At 37.6% G+C, this 16,091-nt stretch overlaps 2 protein-coding genes across 2 annotated transcripts in view; one reads left to right on the top strand and one right to left on the bottom strand.

The window, feature by feature from the left end:
- The window catches only part of GFM2 (GTP dependent ribosome recycling factor mitochondrial 2), a 42,185-nt gene extending 34,009 nt beyond the window's left edge, over positions 1–8,176 (bottom strand). The window contains exons 1-5 of the mRNA XM_036763581.1: positions 8,065–8,176; positions 6,103–6,183; positions 3,713–3,797; positions 1,257–1,305; positions 639–736 (exon numbers count right to left, since the gene is read on the bottom strand). Coding sequence (XP_036619476.1) covers positions 639–736; positions 1,257–1,305; positions 3,713–3,797; positions 6,103–6,168 — 298 coding nt within the window. The 5' untranslated portion in view covers positions 6,169–6,183; positions 8,065–8,176. The remainder of the gene's footprint in view (positions 1–638; positions 737–1,256; positions 1,306–3,712; positions 3,798–6,102; positions 6,184–8,064) is intronic.
- A 58-nt stretch (positions 8,177–8,234) lies between these two features.
- On the top strand, positions 8,235–15,631 carry NSA2 (NSA2 ribosome biogenesis factor). The gene is made up of 6 exons (XM_036742288.1): positions 8,235–8,472; positions 9,897–10,084; positions 10,192–10,342; positions 12,349–12,528; positions 13,594–13,786; positions 15,319–15,631. Exons 1-6 carry the CDS (start codon positions 8,470–8,472, stop codon positions 15,384–15,386), a joined length of 783 nt encoding a protein of 260 aa, XP_036598183.1. The 5' UTR covers positions 8,235–8,469; the 3' UTR covers positions 15,387–15,631.
- Positions 15,632–16,091: the final 460 nt, after the last annotated feature.

The following is a 16,091-nucleotide window of genomic DNA, read 5'->3' as shown; positions in this document are numbered from 1 at the left end:
CTTCTTTCTCTTCCCGTAATATTCATGATATAGTTGGAATTGTTAAGACTTTATAGACAAAGCTATTCATCAATAGCTAAGTGTTAAAGCATATGAATGCTTTCAGAAAGAGAAATGCAAAATATCAACCACCAAGTGAAAAAAAATGTTATTAACCACTAATAATAGGAGGGACACATTAAAACAACTTTGATTTTTCTCTCACATTCATCAAACAGGCGAAGATGACAAAAGACAGAAATGTTTAGTTTGTAGTAATAGTTGGGCTATGAGAAGAAAGGCACAGTAATACACTCTTGGTGCCAATTGTGCCACATCTTATGGAGTATATTTGCCTGAGAAACTTAAATCACTGAAGCACACACTTGAGGAAACACTGAAAAATGGAGAAAGAATTTCAAATTTTCATTACTGTATTTTTTTCTTTTGTACAAATATTACTTTAAGTTCAATACAGTGTCAAGGCTCTAGAACCTAGAGAAAGGATAAAAATATATCAATATTTCAGTAAAACGACCGTAAACTTACTACCCTGAGGGAAGGATGAAAGGTCAGCTATTGCATTTCTTCATCAAAATACTTTCCAATACTACTTTTAATTTTATTTAAACTAATTGTGATGGGAAAACCATTCTCACCTCCCAAAGATCTGGTGTATCCAGAATAATACAATATTCTCTCTGTGGTTGTGGTCTTGCCTGCATCAATATGAGCCATAATTCCAATGTTACGAATTCTGTTTAAAGAAAAAAAATTTTAGACAACATACTAATTCATTTAAATGAATTAACTTAAAATAGGTGATTCGAATGCCTTTACTGGAATTGCAAATAAGAAATAACACATTTATACAGTGTTTCAAGCTTTTTTAAAGCAGTGATGTATATTTAATTATGAAATGGTATGCTATTTTATGTTATCTGCACAATAGGGGTGGCAATACTTAGCTTAAAAGAAAATATATCTCACTGTAGCATTACAACATTACTCCTAATTAGATAGAAATGATCACAAAATAAACCGTTAAAATTTTGAAAACATGATGATTTCTACACTATTAAAATTAAAGTACTGAGAGACAAATAGCAGGTATTCTGGATATTCAGATACATATTTGTGTTTATTACTAGTCAGGAAAAAGTAATAGAAATTGTAGCATTCTCTAAATTAACAAAGAATAAACAAGAAGAAAAACACAGCCTCACAAATTAATGTGAATATAAAAGCAGATAATTGATATCTATGAAATTACTTACTTAGACATAGGAGGGTTGATGATGGAGCGTAGAGATTTGACATCATTTTCTATTATACAAAAGAGGAAGGGAAGGGCAAAATTAGAAGTTTTAATTTACCTAAGAATTTTGCAACAACAAAAAAAGAACTTCTAAGTCTAGATAATTCCAAACAAAGCTAAAACCAACTAAAACCCAACTCACTCCAAGTTTTCAAGTAACTAGAATTTCTTCTGCAACCAAAATGAAGAAACAACAACAAATAACAAAACATGTTTCCCTCAGCATTTCTTTAAAAAAAAAAATCAACTTCAAGGTGATGTGAAGAGGTTTAAGCCTATGGTCTTATAGCTTTTTACATCTTAAATGTTTAGAACTAACTGATGCAATTAAAAATGAAAATACTGAGTCACTAGAACTTACACTGCATTTTCACTAAACAATGGATAGAGTCTCATTATTTATAGTGAAAATAGATGCTGAAGAGCATAAAGTTTATAGTGAGCAATTGGAATTTTCATGCGCTTTCACCTTTTAAACAACAGCCAACGAACTCTACCCACAGGGCAGACAAGCTACTCTAGCTGACTCATCAACACAGTAGGAGGGAAAGACTGAAGGCAGTTGGTGCCGGGCATCACTACCTCCCCTCAGACCCTGAGCCTCAAGAACTCTTGGAATAGCAGCACTACTGCTCCTCAGAGTACCAGGCCAGCTTCCAGCCCATACCTTTCAGCCACCATGGCTCCCTCTGAGCAGAAGCTGTCTTCTTTTTCTATATATAGCCTCATGGATTAGTCCACTGCTCTGCACATAGTAAAAGCTTAATAAATGCTTCAATCATTCATTCTTTAGTTATTGCCTCCTAGGTTAATGCTAAAGGTATCACTAAAACAGGAACTGTAATAGTTTGTTCATTGAGAAACTTAGATTTGCTAGAAAAATGGCAACTTTATTTAGTGTTCATAATAACCTTTATTTTTACTGATATTAAAGCAAAACTCTAGTTAATTTACAAATTTATTTCAATGTAAATTTTTCTGCAGTTCACATTTCCCCAAAAATTCCTAGGAAAATATGAAAGATTTTAATAAAAACAAAAAAAAAGTTTTTTTTTTTTACTGAATTTATCAAACACCTGACATTGAATGGGTTAGGCTAACTAAAAGACTACTGGCTGTATCCTGAACATCCTCTGCTTCCATGCATCCCCACAACCTATTTCCTTTATCTGGAATGTGCTCAATCATCTTTACTTACAAAAATGTCTATTTTCCTTCAAGGTTTAGCTAAGGTAGCACCACCTCTGTGAAGTCTTACCTGATTCCATCCCTCTTATTGTCCCTCCCTTCTCCTCCTCGGTTATTATTAGTGTCTTCTCACACTTCTATTATTTACTTATCTGGGTCCATTTTGTATCCCCCCGCCCAGCAGAAAGTTCCTTGAGTACCGATGTTGTTATCTTTGAAAGCCAGACCCTGGCACACTATATTCAACATATTTATATGTTGTTGTAGAATCATTTCAGTCGTGTCCAACTCTTTGTGACCCCATTTGGGGTTTTCTTGGCAAAGATACTGGAGTGGTTTGCCATTTCCTTTTCTAGTTCATTTTACAGATGAGGAAACTGAGGCAAACAGGGTAAAGTGGTTTGTCCAGGGTCGTACAGCTTCTATTCATATGGTAGGCATTCAATAAATGCTTGCTGAATTATTGGTGTATTTCCCTTACATTTTCCCTGTATGTGATAAAAACACAATACTATCACTAACTATAAGGAGCTAAAAGGTCTTACACAAAGGTTCAAACGCTTAATCATGAAAGTATAATATGGAATTTAACAACAATACAAGTACAAAGATATGGATATTTTGAAAGTTCAATGTGACTGTTAACAAAAACCCCATGGTGCTCTTAAGACTAAATTGTGTTGAACATCTAGAAGACATTTGTTCTATTCCTCTAGGTTTAAGTACACCTAGGATTATGAAAAAAGAGCGCTTGCTTCATGAAACATTCATAAAACAAACATTCAAAAAACAATAGCAATACCGCATAAACTATTCCTGCCGGCTCCCTTCCCCTATTCTTCTTAAGGACTTTTCTGTTTGCCCTTACCATCCCTGTGACCTCAAGGCATGGCACAAAAGAAAAGTATCTCTTGTAAGAAGCTCTCTTGTAAGAGCTCATTTTTTTGGTAATATGTACATAAAACAATTATTTCAGAACCCAGAATCTCTCAGGGTCTGAGGCTCACAGAGGGTCTGAACTTGAGAAGCACTATACTGTATACTGCAACATCAACAAACATTTATGGGACACCTGTGTTTACGCCACTGTGCTACCTGGTAAGGGACATACAACAGCTAAGAGAAAACACAGTACCTGTTCTCAAGCACTTCACAAGGGTAGAAGGGAAGTAAAAGAAAAAGACAGAAAAAAGTTAAGGCCAACAGAGATGTAACCAAAAACTATACCTGGTAGGGAACTATAATTTCTTCCTAGAAAAACTTGTGATATTAATCCCCTTAAAATCACTCCTGTTCTACAGGAACACATGTGCTGTGAAGAAAAAGAAAAATGAGAAATCAGTTTTACTAAAAAACACCTAAAAAAAGCAAACTTCTTTTTGTATGGTTGTTTTCCTGACTTGCATTATATGCTTTGCCTGGGGACAATCTGGTCCTTCACATTTCTGTTAAATTCTGTAACAAAGAACTCCTAACCTTTCTGGAACTGACAAGCTAAACTCCCTAAGAGTGTGGCTGCAGTACAAGATAAGCTTCACACTGTCTTCTAAGGTGACTTGGGAGGGGAGGGAGAGGAAAGAAATCAGAAAGGTTAATGGGTGTTCTTTCCCAAATACATCCTGGGGAGGATAATTTTGTTTTGTTTTGGGTTGGTTTTTTTTGGGAAGGGGGGTGGGTGCAGAGGTGGGGTTAGACTGGCTATAGCTATAGTCAACAGATTCCTGGAAATCACCAGTAATGAAGAAATCTATGACATATCATCACAAGCTTCTGTTAGGGCCTAGGGCATCCCAGCCACCTACAAGAGAGGTGTAAAACTGGTCAGACTCCTTCTGAACCAGATTAAAATGTAATTGGGAAATGTTTAACAAAATTAAAAGGTACACTACAACATAGGTAACGTTAATTTGTAGCTTTCTAGGTCAACATAGAGCTGCAGGATCTATTTTTAAGTCTGACATCACAGCCCTACAGTATTGATTGCATTTTTTCTGTCCCAAGTCATCCAAAATACCTATTCAAAGCTTGTCGCATATTTCATGCAATTTTACCTAATATTTAATGACATATTTGTACCATAATTAACAAACCTCTGTATCTTCTATACTATTTCTATTTAAAGTCAGAAAATCACAAAGATAGAGGAGCTCTTAGAGATCATCTAGTGCAAACTCTTCATACCAACAGATGAGGAAACTGAAAATCAAAGAGGTTAAGGGATTTGTGAGTGCTTGTAAATATCTGACAAGAAAATGTATCTGGAATGCATCCTATTCATTAATGGAATTTTGCAAAATCCTGAGTTTTTGTGAAAGGATCAGGACCAAAGCTATTTGTTAAAAAACAAAACAAAACTTGTAGCAATGAAGTTGGCAGATTATTCTAAGAAGACAGTTTGTAAATTGAAAAAAAAAATTCAAGGATGAACTTCCTTCTATAGAATGAATTCTTACCATACAAAGGAAAAAAGTCTCCTTCTCAGGACAAGAGGAAAGTAAAGCCTAGGTTAAGTGACTTGATCGGGGTTATAGTGGTAGTAAGTAGCAGAGACAGGTTTCAAATCCACAGCCAATTGATACAGAGGACCATGGACTTGAAGTCAGAAGACTACACTCCAAATTCTTCCTTTTTTAACTTGTGGTGTGATCTTAGATTAAGTCATTTAATTATTCTGGGACTCACTTTTCTTCTCTGTGAATGAGGGTCTCATGGCCTGAGATCCCCTTTTTAGTTCTAAATCTAGGACTCCATGACTAACTTAAAAAGGAAACTCTGATTAAGGCTTTTAACTAACTGTTACCTCAGGGAGGAGAGAAACGTTTTTCAGAATGTACTGATGACTTTAGGGAAGACAGGTTATAGAAAACTGGGGAGATTTTGAAACAGATAACTCACCAAGCACATAACTAGCTCCTAGGTTTATGTATTCATAATTAAGGTGGGACTTTTTTTTTTTTTACTGTTTTCTCTTTTAGAATGCTAAAGTAATCAAGTGCCTTTGATTAAGTCTCGCTAGGTGCAAAGCCCCAGGCCCACATCTTTTTGCTGATTAGATATGAAGCCTTCAGGCCCAAAGAAGGGTACATATACTAGGACGTTAGCATTTTGCTTCGGGACTCACTCATTAGAAGAGAGTTGGTGTGGAGACTCTGGGTAGCTGTTAAGGAGCATACCCCCCCACACACCCCCGCATTGAAAATCCAGATGTTGGTGCTTTTCTTTCTGGTAAATATGTATGTATAGCTTTGGTCAGACAGAAAGCTAGCAGCCTGTCTACTGGTTTGTGTTATTTGATCTGTTGATATTTTCTGTTTATAATTTCTGTTTGTAGTTGTACAACAAAATGAAGTTTAGGCAGCAAACATGACAATTTGGGATATGTATGTACTTATGTGTATCTATATTTACATCTATCTATCTATCTAAACCAACTTTACACGAGTAATTTTGGTTCAAGTACTAAATTTTACACACCTATCACTTAATTTCTCTGAGCCTCAGCTCTTCATCAATAAAAAAGGGTTGGTCTAGATGGCCTCTAAGGTCCCGTTCCAGCTCTAAATCTATGATGCTATACAGATATTTAAAAACAAATATTTGGAAGGATAAAAACTTACATTAATATACAAACCGGATACTTTCTGTCGATTCACAATAAATTTCCTTAATTTTGTCAACATCATGGTCCTACTTACTCACTGAAAGAAAAAGAATACAATGACAGAATTAAATATTTTGCTGAATTAAATGTGGAAAATAATTTTTCTCAACTTTCTTAACAAAAATTTTAAAAATTAGAAAATCAAAATTTTACCTAAAAATGAGAAAATACATATTTGATTCTCAGGTTAAACATTTTCCCCTTATTCCCCAAAATTAAATGCCTCATTTGAAGCAAAATCTTAAAAGTAAAGACTGGTGCTCTAACTGAAGCATAATAAAATAATTTAAGCAGCAGAAAAAAAAATGATAGGTAAGATATTCATGAAAATGTCAATATTCCATATAAAGTTTTAGTTTCTCCTATGCAGAGTGAGTAGATTGCTTACTATCCTTTATAACCTAATTACTTCCCTACCTCTTGCTGAAATACTGTAAGAAAATAGGAAACTGATAAACAGGATTTAAGTGTTATAAATGAGTACAAAAAAAATTAGAAAAAAGTTACATACTAGTTAACATTTTTTTTCCTTTTCTTGGGCAATGCACCACCTAACCAAAGTTACCAAAGTCCTCTACCACCTGAGCTAGTGCCTCCTATGTTAGGCAGGGCCAAGCACAGATCTGGCTAATTAAATCATTTTTTTTTCCTGATGTGCACTGCATACTTCACACCACTAGGGGGCAGTTTATATCAATTACAGCCTGTATTTTCCACTCGGAATGGTCCTAAAGTCAATGTACTCTGCAAAACATTTACTTTTTTATGGACCAGATCTACTGTTTATTTTTATATTCGAATTCCAAATCAGCACCCTAACCCAATGCCTTTCTGTTTTCTAAAAGCAGTAATAATACAGATACATTTGAACGATTTTCAGTGATCCTCGCACTTCAGAGCCCTAATTCCCTGCATATTGCCCTGAAAAATATATTACTTTCCATGTTAGTGTCTGCTCATTCTGACAGCAACCTTTTGGATGCAGAATACCGTCCCGAAACATTTTTGACGTCTGACTGAGCTGTAAGCTCCTGTCACCACCTTTTGAGTTTAGAAAGGGGTGGAGAACTGGACGGGGGGGGGGGGGTGATTCCTCTACTCAAGTCAAGATGTATTTATTATGTACCTACCACGTACCCAGCACTGTGCTAGGTTAAACGTTGAAGATGGAAAGGCAAAAAGTCCCTACCCTCAACAGCTCACAATCTAATGGGGGAAGAGTCAACTCCAGTGGCTTCCTATTGCCTCCAGGATCAAATAAATACAAATAATATAAACTGTTGGACAGGTGAAGTTCTATACGACCCGACCCCAACATAACTTTGCTGTCTCATTGGAATTACTCCCCCTCCTAGACTCTGTGATACAGCCAAACTGGCCTTTTCTCTGTTCCTCACCCACAATAGTCCATCTCCCATCTCCATGCTTTTGCACTGGCTGTGCCCCATGGGTGGAATGCACTCCCTCTTCACCTCCGCCTCAGAGTTCTTCTGTTTAAGATGCAACTTATGCATCATCCTCTGCACGAAACCTTTCCACATCTCCCGCTTCCCTAATTGCTGGTGCTGCTTGCAATGAACTACTTCGCTTATATTGGCATTTATTATCATTCTATTTTTGTTGCACACCTTCTTCCATGCGCTTGTGACCTCCCCCACTGGAATGTAAGCTCGTCACGAATGCGGATGCGTATCATTTTCTGCCCTTGCAGCCTCAGCACCCAGCACAGTGGCCGGCACACAGCAGGCGTTTAATACTTGCTGAGCGCTGGGGTAGATGCGGGGCTCAGATCTGACACCGTCCCCGGCTACCTGTACTCAGGGACCCTTACAATCTTGGAGTGGTCAGAAAAGCAAACTCCGTGAATCCATCGCAAAGCCCTTCGTCCTCGCAGGAGGAGGAGCCCCCAGGGACCCACCTGAAGCACAGCCGCCCCCTCGGAGCGGACGCTCGGCTGGGCTGGGGGTAGGTCGACAGCTTCTGCAAACCCTCCGCTGAGGGGATCAGACTCCGTTGTCGGCTCACTCCTATTCGAGTCACCACCGGAAGTCGGTACTCTCCGCCTCCGGCCGCAGGAGTGCCACAGCCAAACGCAGCCTCCGGTGACTTCCGCCCGGCCTCCCTGTGGTGTGAAGTGGCGAGAGCTGCGCATGGGAAGGCGGAGCGACGCGGAACGGAAGTGCCGAAGCCTCGGGTTGACTCCGGGAGTTTTAAAGAGAGACCCTTTTCTTTTCCGGCTCGTGGGGAGTCGGTCGCGAGAGGCGGACGGTCTGAAGTTAGGAAGCGTTTTCGGCGGCGCTTCGACGGGCCCCCAGCCGTCAACATGGTGAGCGAGTCGGGCCACTTAGACAGGTCCAGGAGCGGAAAGACCTCCTAACACTGGTCGCCCCGGGAGGCGTGGTGGGGAGCGGAAACCCCGGGGTGTCCGGTCCGACGGGGCTTCCCTGGAGACCGTGTTTACCCGGAAATGGGGGGGCGAGGGGAGGAGGTCCGTGCAGCCATGTGTTCCTTGCCCCCGGACCTCCCTAGGTGTCTTTAGAGCCGTAGAGCAAATCCAGTCTCCATTCGGTCAAACCAAAGGCGCTTATTAAACGCTTCATTTGTTTCCGGACAGTGCCAGGCTCTGGGGTGATTAAGTCCGGAGCGAGATGTATAATCCCTGCCCTCCAGGAGCTTACGCTCTACGTAGGAGCGGGGCAGGGATGCATACAGACACATAAATATAGGACCTAAACTAAACAAAATAAAGGGCTTACTCAGCAGGGGCTTTATGGAAGGCGGCATTCGGGTTGAGTCTGGAGGGTTCCAAGAAGCGGAAATGAGGGAGAGCCTGGGCCCGTCTAAAGGCTCGGAGGCTGGACGTTAAGTGTCTCGTATGACAGTTTGACCGGAATATGCAATACGCTGATTAAAGGGATGTGTAAGCACTCAGCAAAGATCGTCTGGCGCCAGATGGTTGTGGGGTTTGGATGTCAAACAGGGCGTTTTATATTTTATCCCAAAGGCAGCAGGAAGCCGCCGAAGCTTCTTGAGCAGATGAGCCCTGGTCAGATCTCTGCTTTGGGAATATTAATTTGGTAGCTGTGTGAAGAATGACTGTACAGGGGACAGCTGAATAAAGAACAGTTAGTCCGAGGGACGGGTGACTGTGATTGTGGTGAAGAAATGAGGAGAATGATGCCGGGGATGTTGTTGCTAAGGGTGTCAGATCTCCATTCACACTCACTGGGCTAGGTAATTCACTTCCAGGTAACCTACCAGCCTTGTTCTCTTGAAGCAAGTCTTTGGTAATTGTATCAGAATGATTCTTGGAAGCTCAAAATGCAGGAGCAGGATGCTACTCCATTTTTCATTCTTTAAACGAAAAGTAAAAGATATAAGGGAAGTATCAGATTGCATCTCTCTGGCTGTAGTTTTTCCACTTGAAACATGGCAGTTTATTAACTTAACTGTTGCACATCTCTCCTGCCCATAAAATGAGATTATTTTAATCTCTCTGAATCAATATGGTATTTGCCAATTACTTATGGTAAACAGATAATATGTTAAGGGAATAAAGAGGCATTCCCTGCCCCTATCCTCCTATGTAAAAAATAACTTCATTTTATTCTGCATGTATGGATTTAGATAACTGCATGTATGGGTAATCACTTTCCACCAGGATGGATTTTCTCTTAGCTTATGGTCCATATAAAAGAATACAGTTATTTGGGAAGTTTTTCAGTATTTTATGCTTCCTGTGCCTTATAGCCACAGAACGAATACATAGAATTACACCGAAAACGGTATGGCTACCGCTTGGATTACCATGAGAAAAAGAGAAAGAAGGAAAGCCGAGAAGCTCATGAACGTTCAAAGAAAGCAAAGAAAATGATTGGTCTAAAGGCCAAACTCTACCATAAACAGCGTCATGCTGAGAAGATTCAGATGAAAAAGACGTGAGTATATTCTATTTATTTGCTATATTTGTAATTGCCATGTATTGGATTAACTTTGGTAGGAAAATTATTTGGGGTAATTTTTTTTTCTGGACTTTTTTATTTAGTATCAAGATGCATGAAAAGAGAAATACCAAGCGAAAGAATGATGAAAAAACTCCCCAAGGAGCAGTGCCTGCCTATCTGCTGGACAGAGAGGGACAGTCCCGAGCCAAAGTCCTTTCCAATATGATTAAACAGAAACGAAAAGAGAAAGCTGTAAGTGATAGTACATCTTAGGTTATCCCTTTTCTTTCTCTCTCTTTTTTTTTATGTTTAAATGGTATCTTTTATGAGGAATATTCATGTCTGTAAGGAATGTTTTGTAGTTTTTCAGATTGATTTGAAACAAAAAGGTTAGTTAGAAATGTCCAGTCTTTTCTTGAAGTATTCGTGATTCTGTTAATACTCCTACACCAGTGCAGATGTACAGTCTTTGAGAGTTTGGATGGCCAAAAGATTCAGCAACTTATAGTCCACTTGGTAAGGAGTTGTCCAGTTTTCGATAGGCTAGTCCTTAGATGACAGAAGATAAATGACAGTCTGCTTCTAGAACTGCAGTTGAAGCCTTTCTATCGTGGCAAAAACGTGTACTTTTGGGGAGATCAGAGCAAATTGACAGAGAAACTGGTGACTCAATGACATGAAATGACTTGTAGGGTTGGTGTTTTGTTGTTTTGTTTTGGGGGGGGGGGAAGCAAAAAACTGGATATAGTCCTTATCCACAGGTAGTATGCAATATTATTAGAGAGATAAGACAAAACCATGAATCAATTAAATTATAATACAGGTTGACAACCTTTGAATAATTATATATTGGCCATGGGGTGAGGTACAGGGAGAATCAGAAAATAAAAGTATTAAATAAGATCTCTGTCTTATGGCACTTAGATTTTAGTAAGATTATGAGTTCTGTTGAGTGGTACAGAGAATAAGGGTAGGAATTTAGAATACATCAAACTAGGTCTTCATGTAATTTGTCTGACTATGTACAGAATTTGCAATGAAATAAGCATTAGCTTTAGTGATTCTTGATACTACACATATTACTGTGTTTTTAAAGTTAGTATATGTTAGTTCTTTCACAGAATTTCATATGAGGGAAAATTCATGTCATTTCAGTGATATCATTCAGTAAATCATTATGGTATCATTTTTAAGAGGTGGCAACTCTCTTAGACTCATTCTTAAAGTATTAGGCAATGACTTACTAAACAGGCCAATCTTCTGTATACCAAGCTCTGTCCTAGGTGCTAAAATGCAAAAATAAATGTGGGGGCAGGAGGTGGAGATACAAGAGGTACAAATAACAGGCTACATAAAATCCAGGAGAAAAAAGATTATTTCTAATTGAGAGATATGGGAAGGTTTCATGGATGAGGTGTCATTTTGCCTTGGAGAGGTTTTCAGCTGGTATATAGAAGCAGGATGTTTAAGGCATGAGTGGTGCAGGAGTGGGAAATCTGCAGCCTCGAGGTCACACTAAATCCTCAAGTGTGACCCTTTGACTAAATCCAAACTTCACAGAACAAATCCCCTTAAGAAAAGGATTTGTCCTGTAAAACTTGGACTCAGTCAAAAAGCTGCACCCAAGGTCCTAGAAGGCTTGAGGCTGCAGATTCCCCACCCCTGTCATAGAGGCAAGAAGATATATGGGGCATGTTAGGGGAACAGTAAGTAGTTTACTTTGACTTAAGTATAAAGTACAAAGTGAGGAATGGTTTAAGATTAGGGTGGTACCAGTTTGTGCAAAATCTTCAATATCATGCTAAGGACTTTGGGCTTAATTTGGTAAGGCAATAGGAAACCACTGAAGGGTTATTGGAAACCATTGCCTTCTCTCTTCAGTTTGCTGCTTCCTGCCACCACCAATAATAAAACCTCCAAGGGTGTTAAGGAAATCAGACTTTTAATTAAGAATTCTATACCCTGTTTTTCCTAAGTAACTGTACAAATTCGAAAAAGCAACTTTTTCTACTGAGTCTTTTGCTTTTGTGATTTACTAGCCATGTTCAAATCATTTAACCTTTCTCAGTCTCATTTTCCTCATCTGTAAATGGAAGTATTACCTGCCTCAAAGAGTTGTGAGTAACTGAATAAAAAGGGCTTTGTAAACCCCAACTGATTATATAACCTGAGTTATTTTTATTAGCTTTTGGCTCAAAAGTCTCCACATTTTGCTTCCAACACCATATGTTAACACTGATTTGTATGTATACTTTTAGGGTAAATGGGAAGTGCCCTTGCCAAAAGTTCGTGCCCAGGGAGAAACAGAAGTGTTAAAGGTTATTCGTACAGGAAAGAGAAAGAAGAAGGCTTGGAAGAGAATGGTTACTAAAGTGTGCTTTGTTGGGGATGGCTTTACTCGAAAACCACCGAAATATGAAAGATTTATTAGGCCAATGGTAAGTCATTTGCAAGAATTTGCTGGTTCAGAGATTGATGCCAGTCCTCCAGGTCTATATGAAGTAAGTTTAAAAAACATAATGCAATGTGGGGGGTGGGGAAAGATTGTTATGTTAAAGAAGATAATTTTTTTCACGGTATTTTTAAATTTCTTTGTCCTTAGTGGCTCTTAGAAGGGGGCAAAGTCTTGTTTGAATTAATAAAAGCCATAGTTCTGTAATTTGAATTATTTAGTAATTGAACCTTTCCAGGGATCTATTTGTAATTTAATGTGCTACATTAGAGTTATTATTTTCTACATATTAGCTTCTCCTCTGCAAATTACCCTCTTGAAATTAGTCACTATAAAAATTCTAAATTACTCTTTCAGAAGAAGCTTTTAAGGTAATACCAGAAATAAGACTTCTGTAAGCTTAACATGTAATTCTTGAAAAGATGTAAGATTCAGTAATATAAACAAGGGATTTAAGTTTCCATTCTTTTCAAAAATACTGAGGACGTTGATATATCATCATTATTATTGTAATCTGCATTTTTAGCCTAATTTTCCCCATCATAAATAATAAATAGCCGGACAGTTTGGTGAGGCTGACTACAAAATGGGCTGTTAGATAATTATATTTACCAGACAGCTGCAGAGATGACAAAAGCATTTCACCCTATGGTATTATATACCTACCAAGCTACTGCCCCTACCAGACATGTTTATAGGGCAAAAGGTGATTCCTCTCTTCAGTGTTCAGTAGAGAACATTTAGCTGATATCTGTTAATATTTAGACGAGAGAAAAGTACATTGTACTTTTTTATAGATACTGATGATGTGGATTTTGTTATCTTCTTAACTAACTCATACATTTTCATTTGATGAGATTTTTTAGCAAATTATTGGCAATTTGGTGTGTCTAAGACAAAAGATAAACTTTTCAGTAGGATCAGTTTTGTGAGCAGAACGTGGTCTTTATTTAATTGAGTTTTAATATCTCCGTGATCTTTGACTACACAGATGTTGCAAAAATAAGTTATGTTGTTGGAAATTAGCTATTGACATTTTAATTTTTCACAGGGTTTACGTTTTAAGAAGGCTCATGTAACTCATCCTGAACTTAAAGCTACTTTTTGCCTGCCCATACTTGGTGTGAAGAAGAATCCCTCCTCCCCACTATATACAACTTTGGGTGTTATTACCAAAGGGACTGTCATTGAAGTGAATGTGAGTGAGCTGGGCCTTGTGACACAAGGAGGCAAAGTTATCTGGGGTAAGTAGGATTCATAATACTGATAACTGCTAGTAATCTGTAGTTTGAAAACAAGCATATAAGATCTGACATTAAAAAGAAGCCGCTAGTATAATTTTTTTTTAATGTCCACCGGAGTGGATTTGCTTTTTATCAAATTGATATCATATCCGTGAGGAAGACCAACAAATTCCTTTTCTACAAAAATTATATTTTTATTCTAAATTCACAGCTCAACAATAAAGGTTTCTTGATAGAAGGTACACAAAAGCAGTGATTTTTTAAAAGAAGATTAGTGTTACAGCTACATCAGATTTTATTTGCCAAAGTTAAATTGTGAAAAATTGCCAAAAATAAGAAATTTTACCTTAATTCAAAAAGTTTGTGATGAAATGCTTTTTAAACAAGTATTTTTAGCATATAACTAAACTTTCTGCCAGGTCAGCATGGAAAATTGAAATACTGTAACATACCTAAATCAGTATTCCTTTTTCTTGTTTATTAACATAGACCTGGGAAGGTATTTGTTTGCTCTTCACTCAGTACCCAGATCATTTCTAAATTAGTCCAAGAAACACATTCTTTCTACGCTTACTGAAGTTATTGTAACACAAAGCTTTATGCTCAAATGTTTTGTAACTGAGAAGGCATCATGGTGAGGTACAAAGTACTGAAACAGGAGTTGTGAAGTCTGAATTTGAATCTTGATTCAATAGAAAAATCAACTTCTTTGAGCTTCACTTCCTTAATCTGCAAAATGGTGATATTTTTACCATATATCTCGCAGAGTTGTGAGGAGAGCATAAATGTGACTTACTCTAAATCTTACCATTCAGATAGATCTGTGATTTTCTTAGATATCCTCTCTAATGATGCAGGCCTGTCCATTTTGTGGCATTTTTATCCATTAGCCATAAAGGCTTTCCAACATTCTAGGGAGCTCAAGGGTGAGGAGTCTTCCTCTGGATTTCTTGATTTCAGTGGGTGTGAATTGAACACAGGCTATCAATCCCTTGCTCTTACTACATGACCCACCCATTTTCTCTTCTTGTATCTCTCTCATATCCTTTGTATGATTGATACTTTGTAATACACTGAAAACTGAGACATCCTTGAGGAGTCTCTTTGGGTAACTCACAACTGTTCTTGATAGGCATAACATTGGATGAATAGGTTTTTGTTTTTTTGTTTTCTAGTGGGGCCTTTGTTTCAGATTAGCATACAATTTTTTAAAAAAACTACCTCTTCCAGAGACATTTCTCTTTTCAGAGTGCCTGACACATAGTTAGCATGAATTGGTACTTTAATTCATTCATTAAAGCTGACTTATGCTCTTATTAACTTGTTTGTAAGTGACAACTATTTTTAAATAGGTTCCAAAATTTTTGAAGCTTATGTTTTATTTTACATTTAGAGATTTGATCATATCTACATTTGACCACTTTGAATGTAACTTAAAAAGTTGTTTTGAAGAGCTTTTATGTCACAAACTAAAGTTAGTGATTTATTAGATTAGAATTAGTACTAATTCTTCCTCATTTTTTTTTTTAAAGGAAAATATGCACAAGTTACCAACAATCCGGAAAATGATGGATGCATAAATGCTGTCTTGCTTGTTTGATTGACTGATTGAATGAAGTTCTACATCTTTGACAATTATTAAAGATTCTACAATATATCAAGAAAACCACAACAGTTACTACGTTGAGCAGTCACAAAACAAAAAGACCCAATTCTACACATTGGTTGTTTTGATTTGAGATTAACCTGGAAAAGAGATGAGACACTATTTTCTATTCTTTTATGAGACTTTTTCTCATTTTGGAGTGGCAATAAAAAAAGCTTGTAGCTACTCTGACTGCTGAATACATTGAAATCTTCTCTCAGGATCAAGGAGACATTATTTGTCTCCATGTTGTCAAAGTGTTTTTCTGACCACTTAAGACTCAGGTAGAAAAAGACTAACAAAGGGTGTTACGTCAGTCTAAATTAATGGATGATTAGGGAGAACAAGAGCTTAGTTCAAATCAAATTGATAATAATTTTTCTTCCTTATATAAAGCCTGACTTAATAGATAGTTGAAAGGATGAAAATTAAAAGTGACCAGATAACTTTTTATCTGGTTTGCAAACCGTGTCATTAGTTATAAGGAAAAGGTACAGGAACTGGGTTAGGATGTGTCAGTGAGCTAATACAGATTCATCCATACTACTAAGAGAAAACTTCATAGGACAAAAGACAATGCATTTACTGCTAATTCTTTTCATTTTATTCATTCATTGCTTTGCCAGGGTAACCTGGAGGCCATTGCCCTCAGAAACAACT

The sequence above is a fragment of the Trichosurus vulpecula genome, chromosome 1 (assembly GCF_011100635.1).
Source record: "Trichosurus vulpecula isolate mTriVul1 chromosome 1, mTriVul1.pri, whole genome shotgun sequence".
NCBI classification, from domain to species: Eukaryota; Metazoa; Chordata; class Mammalia; order Diprotodontia; family Phalangeridae; genus Trichosurus; species Trichosurus vulpecula.
Note: the sequence above shows the minus strand (reverse complement) of the source record. Positions and strands in the feature narration are given on the sequence as shown.